The sequence below is a fragment of the Trachinotus anak genome, unplaced genomic scaffold (genome assembly GCF_046630095.1).
Source record: "Trachinotus anak isolate AG129_WGS33_773 ecotype Australia unplaced genomic scaffold, CSIRO_AGI_Tana_v1 ptg000018l, whole genome shotgun sequence".
Classification (NCBI taxonomy): domain Eukaryota; kingdom Metazoa; phylum Chordata; class Actinopteri; order Carangiformes; family Carangidae; genus Trachinotus; species Trachinotus anak.
In genome coordinates, this window is record NW_027273869.1 from 12209193 (window position 1) to 12225043 (window position 15851).

Here is a 15851-nt window from a genome sequence, read left to right on the forward strand (position 1 = left end):
TGTCAATCAATTTCTGAAATTGGTCTTTGATTATGTTCTAGCTCACCATTTAATGCATCAGTAAAAAACCGGACTGAGCCAAGCTTCAGAACAAGACGCCTGTTTTCACACGCCCTATTCGTAATACATCATTAATATTTAATCCGAGTGGTTAAGAAACATGTCGCATTTTGTAATCATAACAGGTTTCTGTTGTTTGCATACAACAGTAGAAATACTGACGGGTACACAGGACAGCCTCCGTGTCAGTGGGAAAGTTCGAGTGTGTGTGTGGTGGGTATTCTTCTGGACACTCCCCTCTTTATCTTTTTCTTCAAACTTCGCTCAGTCACTCAAAGGACTTTTCGGTCGGCACCCACTGCAAGCTTACGGGTGAGTCACATGCATTCATAACTTTTTTTTCCCCAGAGATTATAGTTTTAATCTGCTTTTATTAGGGCATGTTTTCCTTTTTTTCTTCCTGGTATATTAAGAAATTGGTAATGTTTTTGAAGTAATTACTACTTCATTGCATTTTGGATTTTGATGGGTTTGTCACATTCTCTTTCTTTTGGGATTGATTTAACCAGAGCAAGAGACTTTAATAATAATATTACAAAAATAATAATATTTAATGAATATTATGATAAATTTGAGAACTATCATTAAAACTGTAGAGGCTTACGTTCCAGATTTGCATATAGGTAGAAGAGAGCTGCAGAGAAAATAAGAGACTTGGTTTGCTTTCATCAAGTGTTTATTATGTGTTTGCATGCAACAAACTAGACCATGACGGAGGAATCTGCCAAAGAAGACCCTGTTAGAAACATGGGGCCACAGAAAGGGGCTCCTGATGAGGGAGTTCAGCCAAGGGAGAAATGGGCCAACAAAATGGAATTCTTACTCTCCATGGCTGGGGAAATCATTGGCCTTGGAAACGTTTGGCGTTTTCCCTATCTGTGCTTCAAAAATGGAGGGGGTAAGGGACAGCTTTTGTTCGCTGAGACATTAAATAAATGCCTGACGAGGTTGAGCAATAGTTTTGAAGAAAACGTGGGTGTTCCTCCACATGTGAGTCTTGTGTGACAGTACACGTTTGCATGTGTTACTATGTGCATGTGCAACGGAATAAGACGTGGAAAACGGTCAGATCAAAAACACAGGGCATCAATCGTCTTAAATCTGTCACTTGACATTAGCAGTAAACAGGCAATTCCATTTTTCATCATCTTAATGGCTAACTGGATTTCCATTGTTGTCAACATAGTCAGACAACATTTAATGATGATGATTTTATATATATTTTAAAAAGTCATGTATTTCTTGCGCAGTACAATTTAGCTTAGTTAATCCACTTGCAGCTAGTTACATAATTCGTTTTCTCAGGGGATTTGTGGCTTAAAGGTTGTGTACACAATCATCATTGCCACTAGATGGTGCAAGACCAGTATTTCAGACCATAACATTACAACACGTATTATTTGTGAGACCCGTGTCTAACACAACCTGCATGAGAAGACATCTTCATCTGTGTCTCTTTTCAGGTGTTTTCTTCATCCCTTACTTTATCTTCCTCTTCTTCTGTGGTATCCCCGTGTTCTTCCTGGAGACGGCGTTGGGCCAGTACACTAGTGAGGGGGGAATCACCGCCTGGAGGAAGATATGCCCCATGTTTGAGGGTAAAAACAAGGATCAGACAGATTTCTGCATGCAAGAATTATTTGGTCAACATGCAGGAAATGCCTGTTTTTCATTTTGCTTTCTTCATTGTTATTGGAAACAAATATGGCAGTTTGCAGCCTGGCACGCTTATACATTTTGTAAATAGCAGGAGATTAAATCTTGTTTTTTCACACACCAATAAATGATCACAGTAACATTTGCAAGTATTCTAAACTTGTAGAGTTATTTCTGAGGGATGTTAAGGAGCCAGTTTTTGAATGTGATGCAGTGGTTCACTTTAACATTTAGAAGTGGTCAACCCTGCCCTGTCAGGCTTGTTTTCCACATTATCTAAATTTCAACCAGTTGCTCAAATACAGGCCAGAGGATACATTAAAATAAATGCTAAGTGAAAGGGAACATTTTATTGATTGTGGGCAGTTCTGGTGGTTGGTTCCTTGTAATTTTAAACTAAAGAGATCTATAAGAACATGTGCAGTTTATATCAGAATACATAACACATGCATGCATACAGTGTCGGAGACTGGGAGCCAAGCCAGCACAGAGAAGCTGTAACTGTTTCATAACACAGAAGAAGAAAGCGGCCAGAAACTTTTACTCACTATGTGAAAACTCACTGCGCCCTGCAGGGGTGGGGATTGCGTCCCAAGTGCTTGTGATCTATTTAAACATCTACTACATTGTGGTGTTGGCCTGGGCTATCTTCTACCTGATTAACTCCTTTCAAAGTCCTCTGCCCTGGTCCACGTGTGACAACTACTGGAACTCTGGTAAGACACAGCTGTATTTTATTAGCAGTATGGAATTTAACACACACACACACACAGACACTACATTTTGCTTCAGAGGAAACACAAGACAAATCCTGCTACACATTTTAGCATTTTGAAGTGTGCACCGTCCATCTCATCTTTAGCTCTCTTTCCTCAACCTGGTAGCTTTATGTCACAGTCACGCTAGCATCTTTGCCAACCCCGAGCTGTTTCGCCCTGGCTCCAACTGGTCATTCCTAAACAACATCACCTCCCCTGACTACTTTGAGAACTTTGGTTATGAGTAAGTTGCATCTTTACTATTTTGTGACACATACTGAATTCATAGTGGGTATTCATCATGTTGATGTGATACATAAAAAGGATAATAAGAAGTATGGGAGTAGTCTTGGCTTCCATAGATTTAGCAGCTTCAAGACACACCTATGCTTTTATGTTGTCAGAGGAGGAGGGTCTTACATCTGTTTCTGTAATAAAACACTATTTATTGATGCCTTGGGACAGTTTAGGGGTGAAAAATACACCCAATAAATCTAGAAAAATAAGTAGGGTGTCAAATTGTAATAGTTAAACAAAAACGCTTATTTTCTTTCTTTGCTTTCTTGCAAAGAGTCAAGTGAGGAAATTGATACCGTTCTTATACATAAATATGAAGCTAAAGCCAACAGCTGGTTAGCTTGGCTTAGCATACAGAACAGGGGAAACCTTATTCTGCCTTAATATGTCTGAAGGTAACAAAAACAGCTGACCAGCACCTCAGAAGCCCACTAACTAACACATCATATCTTTTTGTTTAATATGTACAAAAGCCAAAAGGCCATCTTGCGCTGGGGTCACACCAGCTGAGACGCCCCTCAACATGTTGACGTTCCCGACCCATGAGTACTCAGTAGTCAATATTACATTATTATAAGACTGCTTAGTACTCTGACCACACCTATCTTCGAACTCGGCCTTCGTTAAGTTCTCAACTACAAATTTGTAATGTTTTGTGGCTGCATCTTGCCACAGAATTTGGCCACAGACAGGCTTATTGTCATTATCAGGCTCATAAATCCACTATCAGTCGTTTTATAATGTGTGGAATCTTCTCTTAACTCTTGGCATAAATGAACGATGATTCATTTGCCTGAGCTGAAGAGGGGCACAACTGTAGCAACAGAGACAGAGTAGGCCACAGCAGCAGGAGTATGACAGAGCCTATGACGGAAAAACCTAGGAAGTTTCACACTGCAGGTTTAACACCCCTTTAAACATTCATTGTATTGTCTGTGTAATGCTGTTTAGAAAAACTGCATTGGAAAGAACTTGACTGACAATAGTTTGTAGCCTATCAAAAACAAAAAAAGCTTAAACATTTTTTAAAATTATTATGATTTCAACTTACTTTATTTAACTGCCTGTAATTCTTCCAGGAATGTAACGGATCCATTCATGATGAATTCACCGGAAGAAGAGTTTTGGTTGTAAGAAACACACCCACTTATCTTCTTTAAACATGAAAAACAAAGCATGACAGTCATAATCCTTCTCACCCCCCCCACCCCACCCCCCACCCCCAGGGAGGTTATTTTTGGATGGAGCATTCCTCAGCAACATCCCTTAATGCTTCCCAGATACCAAACAGACATCTTTGCTCTTGGGGTGCTGAGTGAGTGTGATGCTAATGGTGAATCAACAAAAGTTGAACTGGGGCCATCTACACACAGCAGGGAAAACAAGCCAGTTACATTCCTCAGGAGCCACGAATGACCACTCACACCATATGGTTCAGCTTCCAACTTTGATAGAAAGTTGTTTGCCTCCCTTGTTTTTTTTCTGAATCTTAGCCATTTCAAAACATGACTGCTTCTCTTCACATGATAATCTCCTGATCTGGTGTGAGAGGAGGTATTGGCAAATCACTTGCTATATACAGTACATCTGTGTTGCATCATGAGAACAATGCGTGCTCTTTTCCCTGCAGCTTGTATAATGTAAACTGAAGCCATCAAAAGTAAACTGAGAGCCATTTTAACATCTGTATTTGAGATGCAGATGTTTGGTCTTTTTTGCAGTATATAATTTGTTCCCACTGTCATGGACAGTGTCTGTCTAAATGGATATATGGCTTTCAATGCATTCTTCTCAGGAGTCAGGACACATTTGTACCAGGCTGTGTTTTCTGAAGTGGGAGAAACTGCTTGAGAAAAAAATGCATTGCACATCTGTATTTCTGCTTGTTATTTGTGCATGTCTGCATGTGTTTTTATGTGTGTGTTTACGGGTCCAATCTCTTTCTCACAGTCACCGTGTGTTAAGAATGTCAGATGACATGTCCCTGGGTAAGGTACACTGGGACCTGGCTCTGTGCCTCCTGCTTGCCTGGGTTATATGCTACTTCTGCATATGGAAAGGAGTCAAATCCACAGGAAAGGTGAATACTCCTTTAGCCTACAGGATATTACGTTGCTGTCCCTTAAGCCAGCTGTCTTATGAAAGGGGTTGTTTAGAGAACTGATTCTGCATTTTCCTCAGCTCTAGTGTTTTAGCATCTTCCAGCTAATTGTTATGACTTTTACAGCCCATAACCACACTGATTTGGGTCGGTCTCATAGCTCTCATTAGCATCATTTCCAACTGCAGCATACACATGTTTTTGAAGTTAAATCACTGTACACTACCTACTCAGCACCAAAAGGCAGACTGAGAAAGTTAGCAACTAGCTGGTTAGCATAGTAGGATGTTAAAAAACTAAATAGCAGGATATCTCCCCCGGAAGTTGGTGGAGACCAAAAACAGAGCTAAAATGAGTGAATACTGGATTTTTACTCATCAGGACACCTAAATACTATGTTTTGTTGCTCTGTATTTGCTTGATATGTCATAGGCAACTGTTTGCTAAGATGTTGACCATATAAACTTTATAAGATGATAATATGCCTGTTTTGGTGTTTGTAGGTGGTGTACTTCACAGCTACATTCCCTTACCTGATGCTGATCATCCTCTTCTTCCGTGGGGTGACACTCCCAGGAGCTGCAGAGGGCATAAGATATTACCTCTTCCCTGACTTATCAAAACTCACTGAACCCCAAGTAAGAGCTTAATGTCATAATTAACTGTCTTTGTAACAATGTTTGTTTTGCTTTACGCACACAATGCACAGTTCAGCGGCTGTGCTGACATCTGAAATCCAGTGTGTGACCCTCAAATAAATAGTCAGTGTGCTTTCAACTCAGAGCGTTAGCCTCACAACCAATAAGAACGTCCTCTTTCTATTTCTTTCTCAACACTTCTCTCCCTGTCCCCCTGTCAGATTCCTCTGTGTTCCAACAGGATGAATACAGTGTCCTGTCCTCTATACTGACTTTATAAAAAGCCTGACATTGTTACATGTTACACTATACATTGTTATAGTGGGTCTGTCATTCATTTGTAATGATGTCATTTCTAAACTGAACAGAGAAAAAACGTGCGTGGATTCTGGACTGGGTGGAACGCTGCTGCACAATAACAGCATCTGTCCAGCTACAACCACTTAAAAAGGGTCTTTCTCCCACTAAATGGCTATCCCCCTCCCCCTCCCCTCTGCTTTTGTCTGTCTCTCTTCCTCTTGACAGTTCACTGCAAGACTCTTAGCGTCAGGGGTCAAATATTATCCCTGCAGGGTTAAACCTCAATATTTGTCTCTGGGTGGCGCGGAGTCACTTCCTCTTCCCATTTGGGCCTGTATATGTGCATGTACGCATATGTTTATCTGAACATTCCTGTGAAGTGTCTTTCCAGACACTGATGTGTTATATCTTCTGTAAAACAGCTATGAACCACCGTGGGAATCTTACTCTATAATCATGGATGAAAAACAAGGGGAAATACTGTGAGAATATATTTTGGGGTGATGTCAAAAGCAGGTGAAAGCAGTTATGGGTCAGAGAGAAGAGTTATGCAATGCCATATGCTCTTAAAAACAAAACTGAAAACAGATCTGTTTCTAATGAGCCTTCTTGCTTTAGCGTGCAAGCATCTGTTCCTTGCTCAAACTGCAGAGGAAATCATAATGGAGTTCTGGCCTACATCTGGGGTCTGTTTAATGTGTGAATGTGTCTCCTCTTCTCCATGTGTTGGTGTGTGTGTGTGTGTGAATGTGTATGCAGAGCAGCCAAGAGGGCTTTAAAATAAAATGCATGCTTCTAAGTACACAACAGTTTCCTCTTTATCCAGCGTGAGAAATGAATACCCGTTGCCACAGACTTGAAGCTTCTATTTCTCCCAGTCAGTCCTATCACGGGGCCTGAGTAGGGGGCTGCATATTGGTTTGGAGTCTTGCCAACTCTATTTTTCAGTGGGCAAGACTTACAGCGTTGTGGTTCCTTTAATGTTAACCAGATGCTGTCAGGACGAGGGCCTGCAGGCACGCAGTCATCTAATACTGCACAATTGTATTTGTACCCACATGTGCACAAATACAATTACACATATGGTGCACACTCACATAGTTGTAAAAATGGCATAAATAAAACAAAACAAAAATGAATAAATTAAAAAATAAAAAATAAAAAAAACACACAAACATATTGGACAGATCTGGTTAAGATCTGGTTAATTGTGTTGAACTGCCAAAGAGTTTTCTTTTGCTTTGTTAGGAAAGGAGTTGATGGAAAGCATATGCTGTGGGTTATTTCAACAATGTGAATGTTCAAGATCCTAAAATTCTCGTATGTAACTCTCACATATTTAAAAAATCAATCTCATGCCCTCTGTAGGTGTGGATTGATGCAGGGACTCAGGTGCTGTTCTCCTATGTCGTGTGTCAGGGAGTTCTGACTGCTCTGGGAAGCTACAACAAATACAACAACAATTGCTACAGGTCAGTGTCCTTACTCAAATGTCACTCTCTCGGTACATTATCACATGTACAGTCTTTCATTTGTGTACTCTTTGACAGAACATGCTTGTCTTGTTGTTCTGTTGCAGGGATTGCTTGGCGCTATGTTGTCTGAACAGCGCCACCAGTATCTTTGCTGGTTTTGTTGTGTTCTCAGTGCTGGGATTCATGGCTTATGACCTTGACATACCGATGTATCAAGCTGTTTCTAGTGGTGGGTTAACACCCCATTTTTTTTTCTCCCTCTGCAATATTTTGCTGATTTCAGTGTCAGCTTCATGTGATAAATTTAGGCATTGAAATACCCTAAAAGAGTTGCTGTATTTATTTTTATGCTTTGTGACTTAATGCTGGCAGTACTGACAATGACCACCAATGTCCACAAGATGGCATCTTGTGTTAAGCTACAGCTGAAAGCATTTCACTTTTCAGTCACTGTGACTAGTGATGTTGACTTTCTACAGCCCTATTTTTTCATATTTTATGGCTGCTAGTATTCTTATTCTTATTCTTATTCTTTGTCTGTCCTTTAAATGAATCAGATAAGGAAAAAAAAAAAAACACTTTTTAAGTCCATCGTTTACAAATCATGTCCGTTCTTAAGCCTTTCTAAGTTTAAATTTAAGGGGTCACCTTTGTCTTCAAGTAGAATGTGGTAATACATGCGTTCATGTGCTTTCTACAGGTCCTGGTCTGGCCTTCATAGCCTATCCTAAGGCTCTGTCATTGCTGCCTGGCTCATCTTTTTGGGCTGTGCTGTTCTTCCTCATGATCCTCTTCTTGGGCCTAGACAGTCAGGTACTGTAGATAATGCATCATACAGTATACAGCATCTCAGGATCATATTCTAGTCACCAATGAGGTAATCTCCAGGTCTGTGCCCACAGTTTGTGTGTGTGGAGAGCCTGGCCACAGCCATCACCGACCTGTTCCCACGTTACCTGAGGAGGCCTGGACGCAGAGAGATACTGGTCCTGGTCATTGCTGTCGTTTGCTTCCTACTTGGGCTGCCACTCATCACTGAGGTAGAGTGCAGGAAGACAGAGGATAGAAAAATGCTGTTACAAAAGTAGATACTATAAAAGCAAGTTATATAATTGTGAAAAGTGTACAGTTGATTGTTTCGGTGATGAAGATCAACTTAACTGTCAGATGACAACAGGTAGATGAACATAAGCTATATTAAGGAAAATAATATATGTAATTATGTTATCCTAACTACTGAATCCTGACATAAATAATTTCAGTAACTCATCTATACTAAAATAGAATCAGCAATGATTGCTCAAAAAAGCATAACCCTGCTGTCACTATTTATCCTGCTACAGCTAGCTACAGCTATTCATGGTTCCTGTGATGTATTGTAATTACATTTTGTGGATTCGGTGGTATGTTTCAACATCTATTTGATGAATTGCCATTAAATTTGGTACAGAAATGTATGTTCTCCACAGAATTAATTGTAATAACGTAGCCCCATCCTCTGGTCATAATTTTGCCTGATGCTTTGTTTTATGACCAGATACCTTTAAAACTATACTTTGTGATAATTAGTAAATGTATGCCAGTACCTTTTAAACTCCACATCTGTACTTTGTATTTAGTGCAGAAAATGTTAGCATGCTAACATGCTAAATTTAGATGGTGAACATCCATTATCTATACTGCTTATCCTTACAGGGTCACAGGGGGGCCTAAGTAGCTACAGCCTTGTAGAGCCGCTAGTATGGCTGTAAACTATTAGTCTCGTTAATTAAAAACATTTCATTTCATATCATGATATTTCAGATATGGGAATGTTGTGCCCCGCTAACAGGGCCTGAGCTACAGGAAACCAAAAGTAAAAGTTATTGTTCATACAGGAAAGTAAAAAAAAACACAGCTCATGTGTTCTTTTGACAGCTACATATCTCTTTCTACCCGCCATGACTTTTGTTCTGTATCTGTTTTTTTCTGCTCATGTTTCAGGGAGGGATAATGCTCTTCACGTTAATGGACAACTACGGTGTCAGTGGAACCAATCTCCTCATCATTGCCACTGCTGAAACTGTTGTCATTGGCTGGGTGTATGGTAAGTCATGTCATTGGCTAGTGCATTACATGACAAACACCAAAGTGAATATCTGACTTCCAGTAATTTAAGTTTCTGAAAATGTATTTCTTCTAAATATCAGAAGGCTCTTTCAATAAAGTACACTAACTCAGCTCTAAATTAGTATGATGTCAAATGTCTGTGATGACCTTTAGTGTATGAAATTTGTAGTTTGTTGTCCTCACAATATCAACACCATCAGTGGCGGACTACATTCGCAGCAGCTGTCAAAATCAGCTTCATCCTATTTCCTCATCTTATGTGACTCCGACTGCAGCATTTGTTTCATCAGTGTAATCAACTAATCTGTATCTGTGTAATCTTATCTGTGAGAAAACTTCAGATAAAGAAAAAAAACTTTGAAATCCACAGTCATTTTATTTTTATCCTGAGTAAAATGAAAACAGCTCTACCAACAACATGAAAAGAGACATTTGATGAGATTGAAAGGATCACAGGACTGTGCATCAAGTTATGTTTGAGAATATTTAGAGTGAGTTGGCTCATAGATGGGGTATCTGCAACAATTTGGAATCCACTTGAAACACATTGAGCCTTTGCTCTGTGTTTACTTTTGATATTATGTGAGCATCAAAAGCTCTCTTTACTACTGTTTATCAGGTGCTTTCAACTTTTATGTCTGACACGCTCAACAGCTCTAAAGATATAGTTTGACATTTTGGGAAAAACTCAAAACATTTTTTTTGCCAAATGTTCGGTGAGAAGATTGAGACCATTCTGACATTTGTCCAGTAAACATAAGGATACAGACACTAGCAGAGTCATCTTAGCTTAGCACAAAGACAGGAAAGAAGGGGCAACAGCAAGCCCTGCTCTGCCCAAAGGTAAAAAAAAGTTTGCCAGCAAGCACCTTGAAGGCTCACGTTATTTCTTGTTTGTTTAATCCGTACAAAAAACAGAATTTTTACACTTAGTTTTTTGTACAGTCTATATGCTAAGCTAAGCTGTCTGCCGGCTGTAGCTTCATATCTATTGTATTGTTTTGATTTCTGTTGACATTTTTGGGTATTGATTTCTGAATTTGTAACAAAACCCTTAAGAGAGTTGGGAGAGTTGCTCACAAAATTCAGTAGACAAGAAAATTAGGTGTTCCAGTGTCAGTATTTTAGCAGCAAGAGTCATTCTGTGCTTCAGCAGTTGGTTTATAGAGTAAATCCAGAACCAGAAGGATCAGTGCTCCATCTACTGGGCTGAAACCAGCACCTTCAACTATATGTTAAAGATCTGGAACAGACATTTCCTTCCCCACTAAAGCACAAACCTCCTTATTTTCATTTCTTTTCTCTCTCTCTATATAATGTTGGATGTTTCTTCTCCATAAATGTGTCAGGATACGTCCATTACCTGTACTACAAATATTAATCTTTCATGTCCACGAAACAGTCTTCTTCTACCATCAAATAGGATCAATCTTCTGAGTGCTCAGCACTTCCTACACCTTCATTATCAGCACTATTACTGGCTAAATTACATCATGTGGGTGGAGAGCTCCTCTGTTCTCATATTAGTCTTTCAGCTCTCAGAGTGTCTGTATTGTACTGATACTTTTCTCAAAACAGGTCATTTTCTTGAATGAAACTGACGCTATGTGTCACTTGCAGAAACATATTGCTCTCATGAACAATATGTTTGTGTACGTACTCAGTTTCTGTGACTTGGACAAGTGCATTGCATTTTCACGCAATGGTTCAACCACACATCTTCTACAGCAAAGTGATGTAGAGTGAGATATCAATCTGTTCCTGCAGCTGCTTTCTCCTCCCAGTTTGAGTTCTTTAGCCATTTGTTTGCCCTCTCTCCCTCTTCAAACCTAGTCTGTATTTAGGTGTGAAGATACAGTACGTCCTCACCCAGATTTAAAAGAGGCCAATCACTTACCCACTCTGCAAACATGTAGTTAGTTTTCAGGGTCGATTTCTGCATCATTCCTGGAGCTGCGTCTGCTTTCTTAAATAGGTTCGACAAGTTACTTTTGTACATTTGCAGAAATCAAGCTCTGGATGTTGCTCCCTCAGAGAGGTCATGCACTTTACCAATCTCAATCAGTTTCCTCCTGTTTTTTAATATCTCTCTCTCTGTCTATAGTTCCTCTCTTCTTCTCCTCATCTCTTTGCCAGCTGAAGGTGTGCAGCTTTTCTCATCTTCATCTCCCATTCCACTCCTGTGCCTCTTCTATTTCACATTAGCCCACAGCTGGTGTCTCACCAATCTTCCTTTTCTCCTCATTTGAACCACACGATTCTTCCTGAGATTAAGTTTTGAGTTTTATTTCCCTGTATACCTACAATCTGTTTCATTTGCTGCTTGTTCTTCCACCTCTCTCCCTTCTCCTCATTAACAGCTCGGTTATTCCCCATTAGGTATTAAAACATAACATAGACAACAATAAATCAGTGCAGTATGTGGCAGGAGCTTAGAGTGGGCCTGGTTATTAGATTCACAAAGATTTGTTCAAGAAATGATACATGCACAGACACAGTTAAGACAGATGTAAATTGAAGTGTCACCCCAGAACCTTTCCTTTGAGATTGAGGTTCTTTGATAATAACGATGACTTTTATACGGCGGTGGAAGAGGTATTTGAATAATTTACTTAAGTAAAGCAAATGAATGAGTAAAAGACCTTCATTCTAAATTTTACCTGAGGATCAGCAGCAAAATGTAGTTAAAGTATCAAAAGTAAATATGTAACATTCATGTGTAATGTATATGTAATACTGTATGTAATACTATAATATATGCAATATTCCCTGCAAAAACAAAACAGTTTTGTCCATTGAATGACTATCACCTCCTGTCCATGACTCCATGCAGGTGCAGACCGTTTCTATGACAACATTGAGGACATGATCGGGTACAGGCCATTCCCTGTGCTGAAGTACTGCTGGCTGTTCGTCACGCCGCTCATCTGTATCGTGAGTCCTCACACCTGGGTCACATCTCTCTCACTTGATTCAACTACTTTGCGTCTCTACCTTGCTTTCATGCTGCCTCTCTGCTTTAGTACCTATTTCCTCTCATGTTTTCGTTTGTATTCATTATTTTCTTTATATTACGTCTGAGCACAGATCTTTTGCTGCCCTTCATCGCCTTCATCTTTACTTTTCCCTGTTTCCCTCTCTGAGGCCTTTCATCTTCGCTGAGTGTTTAACGTACTTCATTTTGCCTTATCAGTAATTATTCTTCAGCTCACATATGAGAATGAAGAAGCGAGAAGCTGCCTTTACCTGAAAATGTGGACTCTTCTCTTTAAAACGCACTTCACTGCATCAGTGCAAGAACAGAAAGTACAGCAGGGATATTAATTCTTACTAGGTGTCAGTAAGTCCGTTAAAGGAGGTGTTATGTATGTCAAGCCACAAAAAGCACATACAGTGTAAGAACTGCTGGGCTTTTTTGCGTCATGGTTTTTCAAGGTAATAGCTGCAAGCATGCCTCGTTTTGAAACTTCTTTCTTCTTGGCACCCTCGCGCACTGAAGCACAAATATGAGCTTTAAAGCTGCACTACATGTTTTTTTCAACCCTCTGATATGACCCATTGGAGTGTCACCTGAAATAGTGCCCCTAATGGACCTTAGCTGTCATGGTTACAGTAATAAACGCACGGACTGTACTGATAGCGGCATACCTGACCTTTGTCATCATGGTAACAAAAATAAACGGTCATGGCTAGGTGTGAGTTATTTGAGTTTCTTTTTCTCAAAACACATCTTGGAGATTCATTTTACACAGCATTTTTGCACAATATGCAAAAAACTGGTACTGTCCTTAAATTAGCACCACCTATGAAGTTGAACGAAAGACACATAATGTGCTCTGGGGTGCTGCAACATACTGCAAGGTTAGTCCTCTGCTAAACAGCACCATATTCCAATTTTTCTGAAAAATAATACCTTGAATCAAAGTGAATCATTAGCACAGGCTTCACCTTTGCAAGTTGGGATGATAGCTTTCAGCTTTCATTCCTCTTTTTTCTCTAACTGGACCATTTCCTGTCTCCTAGCTCACAGTGCTGTACAACCTGACACAAATTGGGACTGTCAGCATTTACGGTTATCAACTCAGCGCCTCGATGATTGCTTTGTCCAGACTACTAGTTGCCACTCCACTGATATGCGTCCCAGCATTCATTTTGATTGCACTGTGCAGGGTGAGTGAATTCAACAATTGTATTTTAAATGTTTAATGAGATAAAGCTAAATTTGAACTTTTTTCTCAGCTTGTACTTTTATACTGTGATGGGTTTTACAACGCCTTTTCCTCCAACGAATCAGAATCCCCTAAACATGTCCACGCCATCCAGCGACCTGCGCCAGGCTCGGCCACACAAGCCAGTACTCACACTATGTAAGCACGTCATCTTCAAGTCACAGGGGCCACCGATCAGGAGGGCGGACGAAAGAAACGAGAAGATGATGATGGAGGAACCCCTGAGGGTTTGATGGTTCTTCATAACACAGCAAAGTATGGTGCATAGATGGCGTCAATGAATTTTCCAAATCTGTGACACCAAATTTACTCATGTAAACATTTACAAATGTTTACATGAGTCAGGAAGTTTTTTTTATTGTTGTTGTTAGGACGTTAGTCTCTATCTTGCAAATTTTTATAATGAATAATAAAGAGAAAAAAATCCATGTAATGTATATAGTCTTATATGCCTATAATCCTAGATAAGTACTTTAAAGAGTACTCCGCTGATTTAGCACTCCTTTCACCTTGTTGGACAGTTACAATGCAAACTTGATAAACCAGAACTAAAAACATCACCTTTTTATTGCAAACATTGTTTTTCCTTGTCAAAATTTGGTTTCTATATTACCCACAATGCAACTCAACTGCCAAAAGGTTGGATGGAGATTTGGTTGTTTAGTAAAGCCTAATGTAGCCTTCAGCTGCTAGGCTGGAGAACAGATGAGGAAGGGGTCTGGTGTGGGGTCTAGTATGCTCAGGTCTCTCTGGTGTGGGGTCTAGTATGCTCAGGTTTTTCTGGTGTTGGGTCTTGTACGCTCACATCTCTCTAACTCCATATTGCCAGATTTGATCTTTTTCAAATTATTCACCCTCAATCGATATCAGTTTTTAGACTTTTTTCATACATGCAGCATTACTCTTCAAGACCTGTAAACAGACTTAGATAAACTTAAACTACAATGTTAATCTCAGTTAGTGCAGAATGTCAATATTGCTGAATTATGTTGTTTAACTGTGATGTTACCATGACCAAAAGTGAACAACTTGATTCTTTTGATACTGTTTACCTTTTAATCATATATCTCTGTTTTATAAAACCAGTTTTTGTTTGAGAATCTGCCAAATATCTTCAGTTCATTACATGTCTATACTGTGTGCAGATGGTGATAAATGTAATGAATCAATAAACTAAATATCCTGGTGCAATGTGCCTCTTTTGACTGTCAATATTGATTTCTGACCAGAGAGGAACAACATTCAATAAAAGTCCAGGATGATCAGCTTGTCAGTTCAGTGAATGGATCTCACGTTTCCTCTTTTGAAGCAAGAAAACAAAAAATATTCCACAGCTGTGTGTGTCTCCTACTTTCTTTTTGCCGTTCATACTAAAAAAGAAAAGTTATACATAAACAGACATGAAAAGGTGTCACAGGATACGTGTGGTTGGGTGAACACAAACTTGCTCCATTGTAATGCCAAGCCCAGTCATCTGTGTAATCCAAACCGGCATTCAATTAACAGGCAATTCCGCCCAGTTGCCTCCCACCTCCCTTACCCCCAACTCCCTCCACTGCGCCCTCAACGCCACAGAATGACCCTCAGTCCTGAAAACATCTGGCCTTAAAAGCCAAAAAGCCCACTGGAGGGTCAGGTGGGTCAAAAAGCAACATGGAAGTAACACGGGTGTATGTTTTATCTTAATGAGAAAATAAAAACCAACATTAAGAAGCTGCGGTTTAATGCACCTCAAGTGTTGGAGGATAGCAGCAGGAATATGTGAGGTCATGCCCCCATTCTGTATATTGATGGCTCTGTGCTTATGTTAGAAGCTGCAAGTTTCCTGAGGGTAAAGAACTATAGGTTTACAAGTGGTGCAACATTTCCAGTATATATAATTAGAGTGATGTATCCATCAGCCTTTACATAACCAGCCACAGCCAGAGTAACTGTAATGGAAAACCCCAACCATTGGCTCGTGTACCAACAATTGGCTATAGCTCAACATGTCATACAAAGACAGAACAAGATGAACAAAATAAGGCCAGCAGGACGTTAACAGTTGTCGCGGAAACTAGACACTTAAAATGAGTAGGCTAAAACCAACACTAAACTAATTTGCTCCACCTCGAACCAGTGGGTTGTTTTGATCCAGTTAGACCCATTAGCTCAAGTTTTTACTTAAAATTGTCACAAGCGTATTATTAGTTGTATAAAGTGAGGTGCATATCACATCTAAAGCTGCA

At 39.8% G+C, this 15851-nt stretch overlaps 1 protein-coding gene across 1 annotated transcript; it reads left to right on the plus strand.

The window, feature by feature from the left end:
- Nucleotides 1-199: 199 nt before the first annotated feature.
- Nucleotides 200-14818, plus strand: LOC139634860 (sodium- and chloride-dependent GABA transporter 2-like). Its single transcript, XM_071501553.1, has 16 exons — nt 200-372; nt 766-958; nt 1524-1658; nt 2292-2432; nt 2601-2718; nt 3851-3901; nt 4722-4851; nt 5376-5510; nt 7179-7282; nt 7390-7514; nt 7986-8098; nt 8188-8325; nt 9269-9371; nt 12228-12328; nt 13418-13564; nt 13689-14818. Exons 2-16 carry the CDS (start codon nt 769-771, stop codon nt 13854-13856), a joined length of 1899 nt encoding a protein of 632 aa, XP_071357654.1. The 5' UTR covers nt 200-372; nt 766-768; the 3' UTR covers nt 13857-14818.
- Nucleotides 14819-15851: the final 1033 nt, after the last annotated feature.